Below are 21,799 nucleotides of genomic sequence, written 5' to 3'. Positions count from 1 at the left end.
AATTGATTCTTTTTTTTTTCCTCTCTTAAGTTTCTATTCAAATAGTCAAGAGGATATGCTATATCACATGGTTGGGTGTAAAAGACTTATAAACATATTACCATATTCAGTCATAGCAACAACACAGATAAAAAGGAACAAAGCAGAATTCAGTAGGAAAGGAAGCAAATAAGAGTCATGCTGTCCTTGGAGTCCAACCATGGTTACTGGCTCTGCCCTGAGCAGGGAGCTGTGTTTGGCTACAGGCTCCAGAATCCTGTTGTAAACAACCTAACATTCGACACAAGAGATCTCATTCCACGACAGTGGAAAGGCAAAGCAAAACCCAAACCACAGTACTCATTTTGATCAAAGCATTAGAAAATTGTCTAAGTAATTTTTCCCTTTATCTCCCTCAGTCATATACTTAGAATAATTTTTAACCTAAATAAAGTACCATTAATAAATCTGATTTTTGGAGGTCACAACAGACAGACGAAGATCTATATCCATTATTAAACCCTCAAAAACATACCGTTTGTGAGATTACGCCAAATGATCTTAGCCTAATTACACACAGCAAATTAATATTCTAAACAGTGTTACATGCTGAAAAATAATTTTCCAGACTCTTTTCCTAAAGAAACAGACTGACAAATACTCTCACTTTCTGCAGTCAGTCACTTGACAGGTTTGAGAAACAAACAAATCACTTCAAGAAATCATAATGCAAACTGCAAAGAAAATTACTTCAGCTGAAGTCCACTAGGTCTTGGTTTTTATGTTACAAAGCAGTCTGCCTGCAGGTAAGCAAGTGGAAGAAACACAAATTTGGGCAGAAATTGACCTTAAAAATTAGCTCCAGTAGACTTAACATTACTAATACTAAAACAAAAGTTTGAGGGGGGGGGGGGGGAAGCAGGTAGTAAACTAAAGCCAAAATTACCTAATTTTTCTGCAACTCAAAATGGCCTGAATAAAAGACATTCTATTTCAGCTAGAGAAGAAGTCATTAGATATGCACACATTCATTAAAGACTCTGTGAAACTTTAATGCATTGCAGTGATTTGCACTGGACAAAAACTTTACATGCAAGTATGACTATATGGAACTCTGACCTCTCACACCTGGAAGAGCAAATCACAGCTTTTATCGCTCTGCTCTCCAGATTTAAAGTCTGTCCCTATATATGCTTCTGGTACTAACCAGGAAACACTGCAAGATTTTAACTTTGTGGAATAAAATTACATACTTCCTTATTCATCCCATTTGGTATGTAGGCTTTTGACGTGCTTTTTATTATCTTTCTTGTTCATTTACTGCTTTAACAAGACTGTTATAAAAATAAAGGTCAGTACAGAAATAAATGCACCAGGTGTTATGTTCCTCTGCATAATTTAAAAATATTTAGACAATAGTCATATAGTCAGAAAGCTATATGATATAAGATATTGAAAAAGCCTGTTAGGGCTGTTTGCTAGCTAAAAGCCAGAGATTCACCAAAATAAATCCATATTTATTCAAACATTTTCAGAAGCTTAGCCACAGATACTGGGACCACTGTAGGGTAGTATATCCATGTAACAACTTATAAGCAAATTGAAAAGTTAAAAACACTACTAAAAGTAATTAAAAATAGACTAGTAAAATAGACTAAAAATTGACTAGTAAAACCAATGATTTGTTATTTATTTGTCTTTTCATTGAAGAGCTGGTTTAGGTCCCTTTAATGTGATAAAAGTGATGTTTATTTTCTGGTACTAACTTCCCAATACAGGTCTGAAAAGATTCATGCACAATGCTCTGAATCCCTCCTTGTTTAGAGTGCAGAGCTGGTGTGGGGGTTAGTAGCATGTAAATAACTGAAAATACTTATGATGTGGTATAATAAAAATTTCATACCATTTTAACACTGCTTTTTCAAATTCTTTAAATGGCTTCTGGGTCACATAAAGTAGTAGATGATAGAAGTTCTTACTATGTTTAAACTATCACAATATTGTGACATTTGACTATCTAATGTATGAAACTTGTGTCAGAACTGATCACAAGTTTCATAAAGTATTACTGTTATTTGTAGGGAAAAGAAAGGAATTATCTTGAAAGTACTTATTGGAAAGAGCATTGTTTCAGAAGGTTTATAGTTTCCTTGTACATAGCAACAACCAGGGAAATTATGTTACTGCCTTGAATGCTGAGACTCAGCTACAAGCAGTTGTCTTGCCGTCAGACAAAATCTCACAGTGTAACTCAAAGACAATGCAAGGGATTCAGTAGATTCACCAACAGACTGGTCTTCTAACAGACTACTACATATGAATGCACATAAAATCACTCCCACAGACTTGGCAGCCTGCCAGTATTACAGTGAGCAAGTCTAGCAAGGTCAAAATATTTTTAGAGTAGTATTTTCAGAGTTGGGGTATTTTGAGTCCATTATCTCCTTTTGAAGAGTTAACATAGTTCCCAGTGGAATTTAAAAGTTATAACTGGTAGTTCTAGATACCTGTCTCTGGCACAATGATTTGAGTTGTACTTCTGTGCTGCAAAAAGGTAAATCCTAGTAAAACTCTACTATTTGCAAGAGAAGCTCCAGTGACAAACCGTCTCAAAGCCTGCATTGAGATAATCATGCCAGGTGTATTCAATGATCTGTTCCACAGAAAACTGACTTTCTCCCCACCCCCAAAGCATGTAGACACATGGACAGGCAATATGAGCTAGAGATGAAATAACAAAATCTAATAATCACATTGTTACTTCAAACCAATTATGAGTTCTGAGTATTAGAACATGATTTACTTATTTCCCTTTTGGTCAGTGTTTCCTTCTGAATGTGCTTTGAGGGTGGGGAGAGAGTCCAAATCAGCATAAATTCTTAAAATGAAGACTTTGCGATCACCTGTCCACAGAATAGCAAGTTCCACAACTTCTTCCATGTTGAAGCATCCAAGGACTCATGATGGGTCAAAGTAAGCAGTGTGTCTTTGACAACCACAGATACTTGATCTGTGTTTACATTTAGATACCACATAGCTACTGCAGCCACTTCAGGTGAAATTTCATCCCCAGTCTGATACCACAGGAATCTAACACCTTGCACATAATGATTCTGCTACCTAAAAATCATAACCTAGGCTCTTATGTCTTCACTGTATCTTATGCATGACACGGCTGGCATCCATGAGTGATGATGGTAGCCACTTTGATAGGTGAAAGCTCAACTAGTCACTATTTTGGGTGAAGCAGGAAGGCTTCACCCAAATTTTTCTAAGGGTTAAGATCAGGGAGGACACTGTAGGACCTGTTATGATCCTTCTTGAAGGATCGGAGGATGCCACATACAGGGACTTTGCTTCAAATCACAGCTTATTGGCTAAACAAAAGGTTTTGAATTTTATTCATGTGAGCAGAAGCTCATGTGAGTTGTTGCCTCACATGAGTTCAGGTTTCCCCTTACCCTTTCCCTCCCTTCCTCTAACTCTCTACTTTTTTGTGAACTCTTCAGTTCTCAGCTCCTTCTCTTCAACTGCTTCCCTCTCACTTTTCTATTAACATACCTTGTAATAGGTGAGTACCTTCCCCTCACTCACAACTTCTGTACAATCTACTTACTCCCAAAAATTTCTTGCCTCAATTTAGATTTTTCTCAAAGATAAGGGGTTTTGAAGCTAGGATCTAATGTTCTAGCAGAACCATGTAATTTCTCACTAGTGGTACAACTTCCTGTAAATCATATCAGTATCCATTGACATCGGGAAATTTGAAGAAAATAATCTCCCTATCTGTGCACAATCTTTCTAGTAGGTCATTATTAGTCTCTCAAAAGATGTCTTATCAAATGCAAAGACACTCTTTAGGTTACACAACTTTACAAGGAAAGGAAGAGCAGCTCCAGGAGTCTAACAGCAAGTTAACTGCAGCAATGCAATGCAGCTGCAGGAATATGAGCCAATGCAAAAACAGAACAAGCACCTCCAAAAGCTGTGTAACAAGCTCTGCCACTCAGCAATCCTCACAAGCCTGGAAGAAACTTTCCTCTCTAAGCTCTTGTGTCTGTGCCTTTGCTTCTCAGAAACACATAAAAGTATGAAAGGGATCATATATAAAACCAAAACAAAACCCAAACACAGGCCAGTACCGAAAGCTTAAGTGCTAAATTATTATCAGACACAATCTACTTTTGAGGCTATCCAGGCTGCCACTTGCCTGTCAAGCAAAAACAGCATCTGCTTTAAGTTACCACTGCACCATGCTATAGACACTGAGGGACAGGGACATTATTGCAATTGTACTATAAAATATACTTCCCTCCTTTTTTGGCCAAACGTTTAACTTGTTTTTAGGTTTACAGAAGTTGATAGAATAAATTAAAGGCCTGTGATACTTACATAATGAAAAAAATTACCAACATCTTTTTTTTGTCTCTCTTTTGTGACACTCAAATAACAAAGATTGGAAAGATGGTAAGTCATACTTCAAAAGCATTTTTAGCTGATTGAAACAGAGCCATGATTCTAAACAACCTACAAGAGAACTACCACAGGTAGTCTGAAGACTTTGTACTAAAATAAATGTCACTTGGCCAAGTGAGATGCATTTAGTCATTTCCTGATTTATTTTTCCTCTATTTCACATACTTTAAAATGTGTGTTCCTGAATAATTTGTTCCTTTCCTCCAGAGATTCCTTTGCAATGACTCCATAATAGTCCACTAATGAGGGCACTGGTACCACAATCTCTCACCAGGTCAATCAATTCAGATGCAAAATGTATCCTAACTTCACTGCAGAAATCAGTGGAGAAGAAATACTTAATCACAGATGAATTACATGTGCAAAAGGCACGGGAGAAGTAGGTTTACTTATCAGCCAAGATTGTCCATCAAGAAATGAACAGTTGGATTCTAGGTTCTCTTCAGCTGAAGATACATCCAAACTCACAGCTTCAAGGCAGACATGCCAACCACAAAACTGACAGCTAAGACAATGACATTCCTCTGCTTCTCCAGAAGAATTAGGGCCCCTGGACCCTGAGATTTGTGGAGAGATTACAAAAGATAGTAAGACAGCAAGGACATGCCCCAGGAAGGGGAAAGCCGTCCTCACACTCCAGATGTGTTTTGAAGAAACGCAGGAGGGCACACTAGCATGTTGCCTTGTATCCTTGGGCCTGCTTTTTTTTATTCTTCAGCAGTGAACTTGCTGCCCTGATCCCATACGGTGCTGGGGTCAACCAGCCTCAGGAGGGACAGAGGCCTCAGTCAGTTTCCACACTTCAGAAATGCAGGTTCCCATGGAGCTCAGCAAAGAAGATGGTACAGAATACTCAAGTCCAACAGTCTCCTTTCCTTTAATTCAGCAGCAGCTTACTTATGCTACAGCACTTCCATGACATGTTAAGTCTAGTTTTTGTCCTATTCCTGCAAAAAATTAATTTTTTCCATACATTATTTATCAGCAGTGTCAAAGCCACACATCTCTCCCATTAAAAGAGCAACTTTCTGTAATTTTCCACCAGGCATGATCTGAATGGAGCTTATCCAAAAAACATCTATAACTACTTAATATTGACAATAACCTGGAAAACAGTCCTGCATGCAAACTAGAGCATTTAAATGGACTGCAGCCACAACCTGCTTTCCATACGTTGTTCTTACATCTTCAGCAAACACATAACAGAACCAATACCATCTAGTTACCTCTAAAACCATGGTAGACTGAACTGCTTTATATGCCTGAATAATTTAGCACTGAAGAGAGGTGATGGCCAGTTTGACTAGTTTGAAATCAAGCCATGAGAGCCTGCAACTGCTGAGATTCTCTGGGTATATCCAGACATTTAAGAACTTGAGCTGTTGGTTACAACAATTTTAACTGTTCTGGTTGAACACTTCACTTTCTTTTATGACTCTACTGATTTTCTTTTTCTATTAAATATACTCATGAAAGAGATTTTCATCAACTAGACAGAGCACAGTAAGTAACTGCACAATATAGGTTACATCCTTTGGTACATCTTATTGGACAAGCCTGCTATGTATTGGAAAAGTTAATAGGAAAATTCTCAAAAAAAATGTTCCTTATTCATCTGCAGCTTCGGTTCTTCTGGTTATGAATCTTAATATGAAAGTCTAAACTCTGGCAAGCAAAAAATGAACCACAGCTAAAAAATTACCTGCAGTATCCAGCCTTGTATGCAACAAAGTCCAATATGTATTAAGTTGTATTTTATTTTTTTAATTGAAAATGCACGAAGTATAGGCAAGCCATTAAAACACCTAATATTTGGTAAGATACCACACAACAATCCATTAAAAAAAAAAAAAAGCAAATTTTTTTATTTTTTATGAAGGTCATGATTTTCTTGTTTCAGTGGTCATGAAAATGAAGTATTAATGTCATGCACAGGAATGAAAACTCCAGATCTCTGCCAAGACCTCTAGATCAAGAGTTTCAGAAGCAGCAACCAGAGTTACTTCAGTAAAGGCCATTCTTCCACACCGTGTGGCAGCAGCTAAGCAGTGCAAAAAGTGATTTCAAATATTTGACCAACATCAATTGCTATTTGTGTTCACCAGCATGGACGAATCCAGATTCTCAAAAAAATTATCAAGAACATCACTATACTGTGCAACTAAAGACACTGAAACACTGTCAAACAGAATTAAGTGCATCTACTGCCAGAAAAAAAAAAGCCCAAATCAAACAAATCACTAGGCAGCAATGAATACAATGTATTCTTGGATAGAGAATTTAAAATATAGATTGACAAGAATTTTCCATTTATCCCCCTACAAGATGAAACATTTGCCCAAATTTAGTTAACTCTAGTCTTCTGTGATTCTTAAATTAGCTCATGAAACATGGATGGAGAAAATGAAGACCAGCAATTGTTTAAAACTAAAGACTAAGGTTTTAGTTTCAAATAAGAAATGCAACCATGAAAATGGTCAAAAATACAAAAAAAAGGGACAAAAATAAAAAGGAAAAAAAAAGGAACTAATCCTCGTGTTCTCAATGAAGAGAGCAATGACTTGGTAAGAAAAGAGGCACATCAAAATGGAGTGGATACAGGATTAATTCTGCACATCAATTGTGGCAGGAAGCACTTTGAGTAACACCAAGCATCACACCAGAACAAAGTGCTCTGCTGTCAATATCCGCTTCTTCACTTGACACGTTATGCCTTCCCAAAGGCACACTGTCTCATTCTGAAGGCACCTAGAGTGCTTTCACAGTGCTTTCTCTGGCCACCTGTTTGCTGCTAAGAGCACAAGAGTTGGTTGGGATATTATATTCATATCAAAACTGCCTTCCCAATATTCCTAAGGAATGCTCTTTCTTTCTACACTGCAGTAGGAGACATTAAGGGTGCTAGAACACCTTCACCCATGCACTTTGGGAAGATCATTAATAAAGTTTTCACCATTAATATATTTTTGTCAATTCATCACTACCTTGATGATATGGAAGTTTCATTCAAATTAGAGTGTAAAGCTGTCTTTTGTGCCAGAGCTCCATGGCACAGACAGAGACCCTATCAGGCACTTCAAGGCCAGGCTGCACAGGGCATTGAGCAACCTGGGCTAGTGAAAGATTCCCTGCCCATGGCAGGAGGGTTGGAAGTAGGTGATCTTCAAGGTCCCTTCCAAACCAAGCCAATCTATGATTCTGTGATCAGAGGGCACACATTACACCTGGTCAGTGGCTGATTAGGCACCACTTAGAGACCTGAGCCTTAGCCCAGCCTGAACAGCAGAATAGAGCAATTGCTGTAGTCCCTTGGACACATGTGAATTGCTAAAGAAGAGGCAGGGACAGTCTCCTGTAATCCCTCACAATCCCGCAGAAACATTAGTTCAGCAAAAACAATGGAATGTGGTAACATATGGCCCTTGGATTTATTTCTTAAAGCAACAACACCAGCAGCACCTTCTCAGATCTCCTCACTTCACCCTCAGATTCTTTTATGCCCCTAAAACACTATAGAGTATTTTCTGCTTGCTCCAGTGCTCTTAATTGTCCTTTATAATGGCTTCAACTTCAATAGTGTCCCTCACAAAACCTTTCTGGCCCAACAAATGGGTAAGAAAGCATATTCTCTGGATAATCATAAACTGTCTGCCTGCTGATGGACGGGCATGCCAGACAGTGGATAACAGGAAAATTGTCTCTGACTTCCACTCCCTATGGGAATGGAGAGGTGCCTGGTGAGAACACATGAATATAATTTTCACAACATGTCTGGGCTCATAACCATTGAAGCCCCTACTCTCCTGTCATATTTACTAGGCAGAATATAATTCACTTAAAAAAATCTGAATGATAAAAAAGCCTCAGGAAACACGTAAAAAAAATTTCCAGGAGAGAAACAAAGGACTTAAAGGAAATTCCTTCCTCCTAACATTGAATTACATTCATAAACTTAATAGGCTTCCTTTACAAAGGAGTAGTGTGTTTTTGCTGTTCCTCAGGTTTGGAAAGTAATTTGAAAATAACCATGAATAAAAATTTTATCTCCATTTATTCTCTTTACCTGCAGTTAGATCTATCTCTTCTATACCCAACTGCTCCTCCTTGTTATTGGCACATACGTGATATACATTACGATATAAAATAATTATATCCTTTCCATATTTTATTTCTATGCAACTTTTATTTTTGTTTTACAAAAATGAGCACAAACAGAAAGGAAGGATGAATACTGTATTTATCTCAGAAAATCTGACTAATCTTTTCCTCCAATATTTTGTTTGTGGGAAAAAAATATTGCTAAATTATACCACGTGAAATATGTAGAATGCTGTTCTTTTCCTTTTTCTTTGGGACCTACATTTCATACCAGTCCCCGCAATTTTCCATCTCTGGGCAAATTTTTACAGCTATTGTAATTTATCAACATCATTATGAAAGGACAAAATTGGTAGAACAGAGATAAGGGCTGTGAAGATTAGGAAGTCACTGTTAGTAATTGTTCACCTATGAGCTACCACATTGGTACTGGCTCAGGACATATCCTCTTTTGGGATTTAATGACCAGTGTGTATTACAATAGTAACATGTATTCATTATTTTTATTCAAAATGTTAGTATTTCAGTGGCTAAATGGACTCTACTCTTGCATGATTTTAGCCAGAAGTCTCATAAATTGAATTGCCTATGGTGCTTGCAGTGCTGGCAGTAGAAAGCTGAGCATAGTGTTAGCCTAAGGAATACTTCTGAGCATTCACCATACATAAAAAACAAGCACATCTGTTGTGAAAATGCCAAGGGGTTTTTACGTTTGGAAATGAGCTGTTGAGTGGACGACGCTTTGTACCTTTGTTAACATGACAGTCTCCTAAATCTTATTGCTGTTGCAAAGATAATGACAACAGGGAGACCCATCTTCTTCAGGAATAAAAAACATTTAGAGAGCAATGCAAGTTTATCACAGAAGCCTCAGAACTGGATCTTGATAATATGTTAATAACAACAGTGAATGTTATGAGGCATTACACTCTAAAATCAAAGCTTCCCCAAATTTAGCAAAGAGTAATTATTACAGTTATTAAAGTTATGGCTTCATGTGTTGGCTAGTAAAATGGGAAGTTCACTGCTCCTTACATTGGAATTTCAGAAGCTCAGTTCAAATAAAATATTTCCAAGGTGCTCTGCAACCCTAAACCACTGATACAATGGTTCAGTATATTATGAGACTGATCAAAATCATACTGGAAGGAGAATTTCTTTCCATTTTCAATTCACTAACCCTATCTTCACTAAAGGATGTATTTATCAGTCCATCAGACTGCTAGTCACCAAAACAGCCACATCATAAGCAACGTATTTGGCCCTAGATAGAAATACACAGTGATAAATTTTAAATAAGAATTCAGACACAGCTATTAAAATTTTGTCTTACTAAACCATGAGGAGTTCACAGCTCTAAAATTAGCAAATTATACTAGATGAAATCAGAGAGAAAAATTTCCTCTTAGAAATAGAAATTAAGGCAATTGCAATGTGCAAAGGATATAAATAAAGTGAATTTAACTCTATGTAACTGCGCTGGTTTTGGCTGGGGTAATTTTCTTCCCAGTTGGCTGGTATGGGGCTGTGTTTTGGATTTGTGCTGAACACAGGGTCGATAATGTGGAGATGTTTTTGTTATTGCTGAGCAGGGCTTACACAGAGCCAAGGCCTTTTCTGCTTTTTGCACTGGCAATGAGGCTGGGGTTGCACAAGAAATTGGAAGGAGACACAGCAAGGACAGCTGTCCCCAGCTGACCACAGGGATATTCCATTCCACATGGCATCATACTCACTATCTAAAGACGGGGAAGAAGGCTGAAGAGGGGAGACATTCAGAGGGATGGCATTTGTCTTCCCAAGTAACTGGTAGGGCTCTGCTCTCCTGAAGATGGTTGCACACCTGTCTGTCAACTGGAAGCAGTGAATTAATTCCTTGCTCTATTTTGCCTGTGGGCAGCTTTTGCTTTCCCTATTGGACTGTCTTTACCTCAACCCATGAGTTTTCCAGCTTTCTTTACCTTTCCAGTTCTCTCCCCAGTCCAACTGGAGGAGGAGTGAACAAGTGGCTGCCTGGGGTTAAGCCACAACAGCGATATTTTAAAGTCATTTAATATATATAATATCTTATATATATATAGTATCTTATCAGGGAGTCTACAAAACAATCATAGGCTTTTCTTTTCCTAAAATCAGACATCCTTGCATCCTTGCAATAAGGTAAATTTAAGAGCCATCTCATTTTTTCCAAATCACATATCAGTATTTTTTTCACCTTTCTTCCTTTATACATAAAAAAGCAATGGGAAAGGGAAAGGTAACATCCTGTACTGCCAAATTTCTGAGCAGAGACCAATGATTTTTTTGCATAATGGCAAAGCTGGCAAAAAGACAGTGTTGGCTTTTTTTTTAAGTTTTCCTAAACAATTATGCATAAGTGAAATGAAAAATCAGTAATATTAAGAATGCACTATGTAAGAGGGAGAGCCAGAAAGTTCTTTTGCTTTTCTGCCTAATAAAAAGAGCCTAAAGTCCCACTCAAGAGTAATTTGGCACAGATGTCTAGATATTCAGTACACACATCTAGTTCTATAATGCATGAAAAATAGTTCCTTGGAGGAAAAAAAAACCCTATGGGTGCACAATTTTTTAAATTAAATTTATGCTGCAAGACACAGTGATGTCCCTCAGACAGAAAAGCATTGAAACCAGTTTTTTAAATATCAGCAACAGAAGTTTTTCTCAATAGGATCTCTTTTTGCACTAGAGAGAGGATAACATAGGAGTTAACACTGGAAAGACACAAAGGAATAACCTGATAATGACACATTTCCTTTTACGAGTAGCAATAAGCATCTACCTCTTACAGGCAGTAATGCTCCTTCGTACTTCCCAAGACAAATTACTAATAACCACATGCATACAGTTTATGGGAACAAAATAGGCAAGAGCCAACAAATGCAGTCTCAGGATTTCTTCATACAACTATTGGCAACCAGAGCAGAAGATCTCACTGATCATCAAACTTTTCACTGTCTTCACTATTACCCTTTTCTCAAATCTTTCTCTGGTCTTGTTTATAAATGCTTTTGCTCTCTCTCTCTCTCTCATCCCCAGCCTTCCCATGCCTCTGGTACAAAAGCCCACTAAATCCAAACCATCTGCAAGTGACAGGAGCATAACCCTTGTACAGATCACAGGCCCTCACCAGAACCAGCAACACCTGCTTGTGATGATGCCATGTATCACATGGGCCTCAGTCACCCATCGCATCAATTCACATGTGAAGAAAGAGTTCCATTGTAGAGATCTGCACAGAAAGCTGATCAGAACTACAACATAAGAGTATGGCAAACTTGCTGTAAACCTTCTGTGGACTCATTTTAGCAGACCAGAATCCTGGCAGCTTGAATCAGCCTGCTGACATTTACTATCTGGCTTTAAAAGAGACAACCAAGATATCCTTTTAACTCTTATTTTAGGAGAAGGCTGTAATTCTTCTTTTTTTCATCAAGGTGAAACTCTAATTTGCTCCAAAAAAGGATTGGATATGGGTGACAAGATGTAGCCAGATTTCTTCCCTAAGGTATGGCAAGAGAGGAGAATGAAAAAAGATAGCCTCTTTCCCTGGATATGGCAGGGATGGGAGAAGAAAGAAATTAGAAACCTGATAAAGTGAAGAAATACTTTACTGTTCTGACAAAACATACCAGGGACAACCACGACATAGGATTATGTTACTCCCACCAAAAGCTCTAGTAAAACTAGGATTCCTAACATAGGAAGAGCCACACAATCCCATATTATGCACGTGTATCAGTAGCTGCAGTAATACCAAATACTGAAACATTTTGAAGTCATCTGTGTGACCTAAGAAGAGGAAAAAGAAAATGACACCTGGCCTTTGGAGAGGGCTCTGTTCTGGGCAGTGACTCCATTTTAGGCTGAGCACATGAAATCCCACCTCTGTTCCTCCCTTCATCATGTTTCCCTGCTATCTCTCCATTCCTTGCTATTGCCCTGAACATGTCCAAAGCTGCTGAGAGCTGCCCAGTCACACCCACACTTCCCCTGCCCCTCAGCCCCAGTACAGCGAGTGAGGGAGCACGGCCCTGGGCCAGGTGCAGGATCTGTAAGCACAGATCGACCTCAGGGAGGGTGAAGGAGCCCCAGGCTGGGTGTCCCTAATGGACTTGGCACAAGACAGCTCTGAGCAGCTTGAGGAAAGCTGTCAGGGTGAAGGCAGCACCCTGCAGTGCTGCAGACTAGAGAAGCAGCCATGAATGAGTGAACAGTCAAGTCTTTGGTCTTGGGTAAGAAAGGTCCTCACACCTGACCTATTAATTTAATTCTTCTAACACTATAATGTCTCTTTCAGACTAGTACTGGGTTTGATCCTACTAGGTTCCAAAGCTTCCACCTGTCTTTGCAAGCTTCAACCAAAGCTTCTTGTCTACAATAATCCAAAACTCAGTCAATAGCCATTGGAGTCCCGCAGCCAGCTCCCACTTCATATGAATTAATTTCCTAGGAAGTGAGGGTGAAGCAGTGAATCTTAGCAAGTCCTCAGCACACCCAAAGTACAGTATGCCACTAAGCTGTACTGCCCTGAATTTGATAAATGTTAAGAGTCAGTTGTAATTGCCCTGTCAGTTTGATCTTTGTACATCACTCACCTGTACAGACATGCTGGTATAAAGCAGCACATTTTCTGCATATTTATATCATTTTGTATTTGAACAATGAGCACTAGCTGAATTCTAATTTCTGTATTACATGTACTGGAATAACTTGGAATAAAGGGAGCGAATGCTGCAAAACCAGAGAAACCTGCCACATCAACTTACGCTAACAAGGCTTCTCTTCTTGCAAGAGTAATTATTGTAGTCTATCACTTAAAGCCCACTTAGAAATTCCCTTATATTTAATAATCCCAAGACCCCAAAACCCTGACTCTTCATATTTCCTGTAAGCTGTGTTACTTGCTTTTTAGGTGGCAGCAGGCAATATCAGGTTTGGTTTGTTTATTTAAGAATGGAAGTCTTGTACTTCCACTAGCTCTATTTAGTGCTTTTCCTAAAATCAACACCTCTTCTTATACATAAACTAACTCCAGAGCATTGCCATCCTCCCTATCTTTAAAACATCAACTTTCATCATAATGCTTCATCTTCAACTGTAAAGGCTTGCTTTAAACAGGAGGAGCAAGTCAATTAAAAAAAAAAAATCTTGCTTAGTGCTTGAGAAGCCAGTCACGTCACAGCCTCTTTGAAAGCCATATTTCTATTAACTTTAGCAAAAAAAAACAAAACAAAAACAAACAAAAAACAACAACAAAAAATCACATTACATTGATAATTAGAGTGAATTAGAGTGTTTAATTGCTGCTGTCCTTAGATGAACACACTGTGGCTGTTCTTTTTATCACAATCTTTGCCAGGAAACTAAATAGGCTTCCATACATTTTTAGCTAAACCCACTACAAGACCATTTATTTACTAAGCAAAAACAAACTTAAAAACCTACCTACGCTATCCTGGTTTAATATCAACTGGAAGCAGCATCTTCCATCCTGTAAAGAACACTTATATAGAAAAGTTTCCATAAGTCTGTTCTAATTCATCTCAGATTTGTTCCATATGCCCCTGATGTTAATCAAAAGTTTCCAATTAATTCAGCACTACCTGAATCACATTTTCATTTTAATTCAATAGCAGAATGTCAATTCTTCACATCCCTAGCATAACTACTTCATCCAGAGATACTGAAACAAATATTTACAAAGGAAGGCAACTGTTACCTAAGCTGCACACAAAGGAAAAGCAGAAGAAAAGATGCCTACTATAGCAAAGGTTAACTGAGAATTATCACGAATTGATGCTAAATACTTTATATCAAAGGTCCATTGAAATACACTGTCCAATACAGAGGTAAGCAAAAAAATATTAATACCAGTGGTTTCTGAAACTTCTGCCCTCTGAAATTTTATCCAGTTGCAACCCCTAAACAGAACAATAATGAAGTGAGCAAGCTCTCAATATTAAGCTTTTCTGTAATTTTTTTTTGAAAACAAAAGGCCTCATTTCAGCTTTCCACAGTAACATCATCACAGGTCACAATTTTTAGGTCTTCTTTATACATTATCCGGTAGAGACACCCCTCCAGTCTCCTTGTCCCTAAATTAAAGCTTAGATTATGTATGATGTTATTAAAAAAATATTTTAGTGGAGTTTTCATTTGCTGAGCGTCTGGTAAGGTTCAAGGCATTCCAGTACATACTTGGTCTTGTATGTGAAGGCTTTAGATCAGCAGGTTAATTTTTGGCTTTGCATATTAATCCTCCCTCTTTCAGACTAAGGGAAGATCAGAAAACTTTCAGTAGTAAATTCTGCAATGCTCTTTTGTGAAGTTTCTCCACCTGGACACATAAGAGAAAAGGGAGAATTTATGTTCCACCATTCCCTAGTGCTACACAAAAATTCATCTCCCACACAAGTCTTTACCAAAGTCATACTTACTGTGGGGGTGAAGATGAAAGCTGCACACTTGTTAATGTTCCCAAAAGAACCAAAATGGGACAATGTGCAGTGGGAATCTTTTTAGCTTGGACAAGATTAGATGTCAAATCCACCAAAACCTTGAAGGCTCAGCCTCTGTGCAGACCTTGTGCACGGTGGTGCCTAGAGAAAGCCTTACCTATGGAGATGATGACAATAAGCAAGGCAGGGATCTAGAGCTCTTGCCATCCCCCAGCATCACTGCTGGCAATTTGACAGAAGAACAATTGCACGTCCTTCCAAAGGAAAGCAAATCAGAAGGCTGGCAATTTTGTCCCAGTGACTTTTTTTTATACCTATACCTAACATTTAAAAGGTGATAAGAATTCCCCAGTCCTGTAATCAATACAGGATGGATCAACAGCACAGCAAAGGAAAGAAGACTCTACAGTCTTCAGAGATGTGAATTTTCCTGGTGAAAACCAAAAATTATGAAAGGACTAAGTAAAAAGATTCCAAACATAAAATCAGTTTAAACATTAAAAAGAGGATGTATCCCCCCATTCTACTTATTGCTTAAAACTGTCTTCTTGGGTTAGGGAAAAGATGAATTGTGTGAGAACGTAACCTTTATAACCTACAAGTCTACCAAAGATGTTCACCTACCAGGATCAGGGGAGTACCACAATGCTAACTTAAGCTGTACAGAAACAACTTCCCCTTTTGTTTCATTTTACCTAACCTTGCTTTTTAGCTTTTAGTTGTATTTAATCCCAAAACTAAAAAAAAAAAAGATACCAACTTTGGACCCTTCCTAATATTCCTTTCTGGCACTAGGGAATAAAAAAGTAAATAGTTTTTTAAACAGCTCTAAACAGACAAAATAATCAATAGTTCACTTTTTAAATGAACAAGCCAGGCTTTTATTCAGTTCTAACAAACTAGTCAGTCTTTTTGGGTTAATATTAGAATTATGGCTTCTTTCTCTTATTTTCAATACCCTTGGTCATGCAGGCAACTCTTCAACAGGTTTCACACATCTCTAATTACACTGTGGATTTAAAACCAAAGCTTGGAGGTCCTAGCAAAATAGTCTCATCAGATTATTTTTGTCTTATGTCCAAACATGAGGGAACTGTCGGGAAAAGTGTGTGTAAGCTCTTAGAGCACAAAATATTGGGAGGTTTGGTTACAGGAGCCCAGAACAGGCATGTGTTCCACAGTGTATTTAAAAGAACACCAGGAGATTAAATCTCCTGTCTCCTAAAACTGTGGGTGGAGTGGTTTTTTGTTTTTGTTAGACTTGGTGTGTTTTGTTGTTCGATTTGTTTGCTTTGGTGGGGTATTCTGTTTGGGGGTTTTATTTGTTTGTTTTTAATCCTTTTAGGTTCCTTTATGTCATTTCCTCTAAACCTACTAAAGATTGTTAGAAATAAAGGGAATTCAAGGACAGATGATGAAAGCGATTAGAGGCTTAGAAAGACACAGTATGAGCAGTGATTATTAAAGTCTGCCTTGATTGTAGACAAGATGAATGGGAGGGATCATAAGATAGATATGGAAAATGAGAAGAGGCATTCCACAGAATGTTTTTTCATCAATAGAAAGCAAGTGAATTTCTGTTTGTTTTGTTTGGCATTTTTTACAGCGTAAATCTTTTATATGTGAAAACATGAGAATTAAATAATCCAAAAAACTAATGATTCTGCTGCTAGTCTCACTAAGGCTGAAAGAACAAGAAGATTGAAATTAAGCTTCTCTATTAATTTTTAAATAAACTCCACCTATTCTAGGTAATGTTTTTGTGTTTGTTTTAAAAATAAGAAGGATTCTTACTATTCTAAGTATGTTTTCCACTAATACAGAGAAAGTTCTGAATAGGCTCCAATGTCCAAGAAATCAACTGGGACTTCCTGTGTCTCTCTCTAATGCATCTGGTACTTGTTAAAAGCAAGCAGACTTCTACATGGACTTCAGATGAGATGCAGTAAAGGAATTTGTGCTTTAGCTGTACTGGAAAAAGATTTTTCTCTTCCAAAGCCATACATATAAATTTATAGTCCTGATAAAATATGAAGGATTCTTGTTCAGTAATGGGTAAGACATCAAGAGTAAAGAGCAATGTCCTGATCAGCAGATTAAAAAAGAGAGCTTTAATAGACCCTTATAGAGCCTTGAAAGGCAGTCCTGACACAGTGCTCTTGAAGCAAAAGTCAAAACAGCAAGGCATAGGTTAGCATAGCCAGGCTAGTTTGAGTATGAGGAATGTTAACTATTGCAATTACATAGACCTCTGCAGGGATTTACTGAGCAAGAAATACAGTGTAGCCAGGATCTGAACACGCTAATCTTCCACAATGCTTACTGCAAAACCAAATCCCTGAAGAAAGCACTATGACCCTTTTTGAACTATCATGCAAGCTACATTCCAGCAAGAGCAGTACTTTGTTCATGACAACTAAAAATACAACTCCTGTTCCCAAATCTTGTCCTACTTCATATCTTACATCCTGATTTTGAATGTTTTTCAAAGATTTGTATTTGAAGTGTTGCAGGAATCAGCTAGTAGCTGAAGTTAAGCACAGTGAAGCTGCAGCAACTGCCATTAGCAGAAAGGACCAGAAACATTTTACATGGCTGCATTGTCCATGGATTCTACCAGCACCACTGGAGCAATTTGCAGTAATCCAGATTACAATGAGCAGGTACTATTGGCAAATCTCCCAGATTAGCACCCCTCTTAAATCTGGAGATGGATGATTTTCCACAACTAAGGCAACCACATAGCTATAAATCTATACCCACCACGTAAAAGCACAGCTGTAAGGCACTAATTCCACTACACTCCAAGTAATAGTGGTTTCATGCCCCACTTAGTACTGCCATACACAGCATAGCTGGACTCTCTTGAGATTCATCTGAGGAAAAGAATATCCAAGAAGAGAGAACAGCCTCTCCCTCAAAATATTTGGCCTTCAGCAGCAGCAGTGACTTTCCTAAGTTAAGAATACCTCAGCTGTACTTCAATAAAGTATTTTCTCTCTTCCAGCCACTGGGCTGGACTTTCACACAAAAGGTGACTTGTGGAGAGTTATTAGCAAAACCCACAATATCTTATACTTCCAATGGCCTCAAAGGAGAAGGCATTAAACAGACCTGTTGCTGTACACTGAAGAAGCTTTTTGGCTGCAGGAAAAATGTCTAAATCCCCTCAGACTCTAGCATTTACAAACTCCAAAGGGTATATTCACAGCAAATTGTTCTAGCACTTCTGCAAACTGAATTTAATGATGCCTTCCTACAGTATATACAGCAGCACATTTAGAACTGTCATTTTACCTGTCCAGAAAAATGGTGTCGCTGTCTCATAAAGAAAATCCTTAGATGGGCTTGAAAGACACATACAGTAACCTATAGGCTGGAGAATTCCTTTAAAATCCACCCACCTGAAAACTGGACTCTACCCTATGTTATACAGACTAGAAGATCCAGCCTCTACTTTGACACCTCTCTTTTCCCCAGACTTTATTAAATGGATCTCACCTTACTTATATCCTACGCTGGTACCAAATCCAGCTCCAAAGCATTCTTCACACAGCAGGTCTCCCTAGTCTACTCAGGCTCTTGAGAACTCCCCTACCACCTCTGTATTGTTGTGTTCGTGCAGTGCATTGTTCTTTTCCATCCATATTTGGGAATGGCAGCTTTAACTTCAGCTGCTTTGATGATTTTTATTCAGTCTAAATAAAAAACAGCATTATAATTTCTTGCCTTTTTTTTACATAATACTGCCAGTTCTTGCTGCTCCAGTGCGTGACCATTTCTACCCCTATGGCTAGCCAGTAAGAGAAATAAATGTTGAAGTTATCCAGGCAATTTACTCAGGAAAAATTTCAATTTGTCTAGACTAAGTACAAATAGATTTAATACAAGGTCTTACCATCACCTGGAACATACATCATGCTGTTACCATACCTAGCAATTATACTACAAGTTCTGTGATATCTGACACAACTTGTAAAGCACAAACCCTGGAGCATCACAATTACATACAACTCTAAACTTGTACAGAGTTGTATTTTTAGTCCTCATGGTCACAGGAAGGGAAGATGACACTAATTCTGATTAAAAAACATTCCAAAATCAGACAGCAGACCAATGCTTTTATAAAATTAAAACATGAGATTATTTTTTTTAAATTGTCAATACGCAAGTACAATAAGCAACACAGCATTAGCCATAATGCTTTACACTCTCAAGCAAATCAACTAATGACAGAGTAGAGTTTAACCCTTAAATATGCCCAAAATTATGAAGATACGCAACTTTTCTCCATGGCCACACTTAGGTAGGTAGTACACTAGTACACTACAGCAAGATCAGTGAAGGAGAAACTAATCAGTTAACTTTCAACAGAAAAGAATAAAGGAAATGCATAAGATTGTTAACTCCAATATGACTAGCATGTGTGTCCATTTTATAGTGTGAAGAGCTTTAGTAGTAATGCTACAAATGGGTAAGTTATGCAGTTTTAAAACATTTCATTATTCTGAAGCAATCTGAATCACACCAACTCCTTTTCATCATCACTGTCAATTAATGGGCTGGAGAGATGGAGAATACTGTTAATGCACAGTACAGGAAAAGAAAATCTCCAAACTCCAAAACCTTTACCTGAGTCAACCCCTAAAAAAGATCTTCCCTCACAAATAGTTGATCCTTACACTTCTCAAACCATAAAGTTAATTTGTTGTCAGACCCAAGATCTCAGCAAAGAAAATAGTATTTCTGCCAATATCCCAAGTCAGCTAGAGCAACCTCATTTTTCCTTTCCTGTAGTGCCTGGGAAGAAAGGGCCACTTTTTTTACACGTCTTTGAGCTGAGCATTTAGGTAAGAATTTTAAAGTAAAAAGCAAAGTGCCTTCATCAACAGAACACTTATCATAAAAGCCACTAAACACATGAAAGGATCACAAGCTTTGCCTATACATGTTTACGTTTATATATATATCATATGAACTAAACATAAAGAAAGATGAACTTGCCAGGAAAATAAAAACGATTTCATAAAGCCATACATCATAGATATATAATATATTCTTACTTTATCTCTAGAAACACACTGCTGTACTTTTTCCGTCAAGTTCCATTCCTGACACAGCCCTCTTTTAACTTCATAAAAGGAACCATAACAATTCTCTGCTGCCAGATACAATCACCTGTTCCGAAGTTTATTACACAAACCTTGAGAAACAGAACCAAACCCTAGTATTCACCACTGTGATCGAGACAGAGTCATGGCATTAAATCATCGGCGCTGTTGACTCTGGTGAGTAAGTGTTCTATTATACTTGTATCCCTCTAGTTTCGATTGAGGGGATTCCTCGAACATTGGTTTCTATGAAGTCAATATCAAGCCTCACTTCATTTTCCTGTACCACAAAGCGTTCAGAGTACGAACGTGAAAGAATCACGTAGGAGAAAACCTTCCCTTTAGATCGACAGCCTAGCAAACGCGGAGACCTCACGGGGAACGTGCTGCAGGTTGGCGGCTGCCTGTCAGAGCTCAGCACCCAAATGGCCCGGGCAGCCCCCGCGGGCCGCCTGCTCTCACACGCCTTACCCTGGTCTTGCGGCGCCGGTGCCGCTCCGGGTCCGAGTACGTCCTGTCCACGGCGAGCGCCGTGTCGCTGCCCGGCATGCTTATGCTTATGCTTGTGCTTGTGCTGCTGCTGCTGCCCCGCGCCGGGCGCGGTGCCGCCCAGGGCCGCCCAAGCACCAGCCCCGCGGCCGCGGGACTGAGCAGGATCGGGAGCGGGATCGGGATCGCGGCCGCCGCTCGGGAGCGCCGGGCACGCCCCGCCCGCACGGCCCCGCCCGCGGCGCGGCCGCTCCCCAGCCCGCACACACCCGGATCGGCCCCTCGGCGCTCCGGGTCCCGCCGCACGGACCCTGAGGGCGCCGCGGCTGGGGTGCCCCTGCTTCCAAAAAGGAAGGACGCCCGAGACGGGACGAAGCGGGGAGAGAGCTTAGCCAGAGGGAATGGGCCAGACGTCCCTTCGTGTGTTTTATTTTCAAGGCCGTCGTGTCTGAGAGGACAGCAGGAGCCGGGACACGATGATCTCCCAGAGGAATGGCTGGACAGAGGGATGACAGTTCCTCCTGCTGACCGCCGCTGGTTTGGGTCCGATCCAGGTATTGGAGGGAGTTACAATCAATCAATCAAGCAAGCAAGCAATCTCCACTCGCCTTAAAACAAACCTAGACCGTGTGGCTACAGTGAAACCTCACAAAGCACAGCATATTCTAAAGGTTCAGAAGTCCAAAGGGGAAAGAAAGGAAGAAACCAGAAGTATTGTGTTGTCAGTTTTGGGCAGACACACTTGTAAGGTTTTGACCTCGGTAGCGTAAGGTACCCTGGACAGAACTGAGTACTGCTGCTTGAAAGCCCTTGATACCTAGAGGTTTTCACAATAAAATGTTATAAACATTCTGTCAAACCAACTAAGTAATTAGGGCTTGCATTTTCCAAAGTGGTCAGTGGAGCACAGCAACCAATTCAGCCCCGTTTTCGTCATTCTACAGATGTGAGATAGATCCTTCAAGATCTTGCCCAGGGGAGCTTCAAGTGATACTTCAGAACACTCAAGGAAAACTTGTTTTCCAGGGCAGGCCAGGCAGGTACATGCCAATGTATTTAAATTCCTAGGAGTTGAGTGGAGTTTCTGACTGATTTTCACATTCATTCGCAGACTTTCTATAGTGAGGAATGCATTTAAGTGACACTTAACACATTTTAACCCACTGA

At 39.1% G+C, this 21,799-nt stretch overlaps 1 protein-coding gene across 4 annotated transcripts in view; it reads right to left on the bottom strand.

Moving 5' to 3' along the window:
• Window positions 1-21,799, bottom strand: part of LOC131572783 (transmembrane and coiled-coil domain protein 3) — a 124,569-nt gene that overhangs the window by 18,646 nt on the left and 84,124 nt on the right. The window contains exon 1 of one of the 4 annotated variants that reach the window (XM_058826130.1): window positions 20,615-20,750. The exons of the other annotated variants lie outside the window; for them this stretch is intronic. Coding sequence (XP_058682113.1) covers window positions 20,615-20,692 — 78 coding nt within the window. The 5' untranslated portion in view covers window positions 20,693-20,750. Of the gene's footprint in view, window positions 1-20,614; window positions 20,751-21,799 lie in introns of those variants that run through there. 4 annotated transcript variants of the gene reach the window in all.

This window comes from Poecile atricapillus, chromosome Z (assembly GCF_030490865.1).
Source record: "Poecile atricapillus isolate bPoeAtr1 chromosome Z, bPoeAtr1.hap1, whole genome shotgun sequence".
Lineage (NCBI taxonomy): Eukaryota > Metazoa > Chordata > Aves > Passeriformes > Paridae > Poecile > Poecile atricapillus.
The sequence above is the reverse complement of the archived record's forward strand: the minus strand, read 5'-3'. Positions and strand labels throughout refer to the sequence as shown.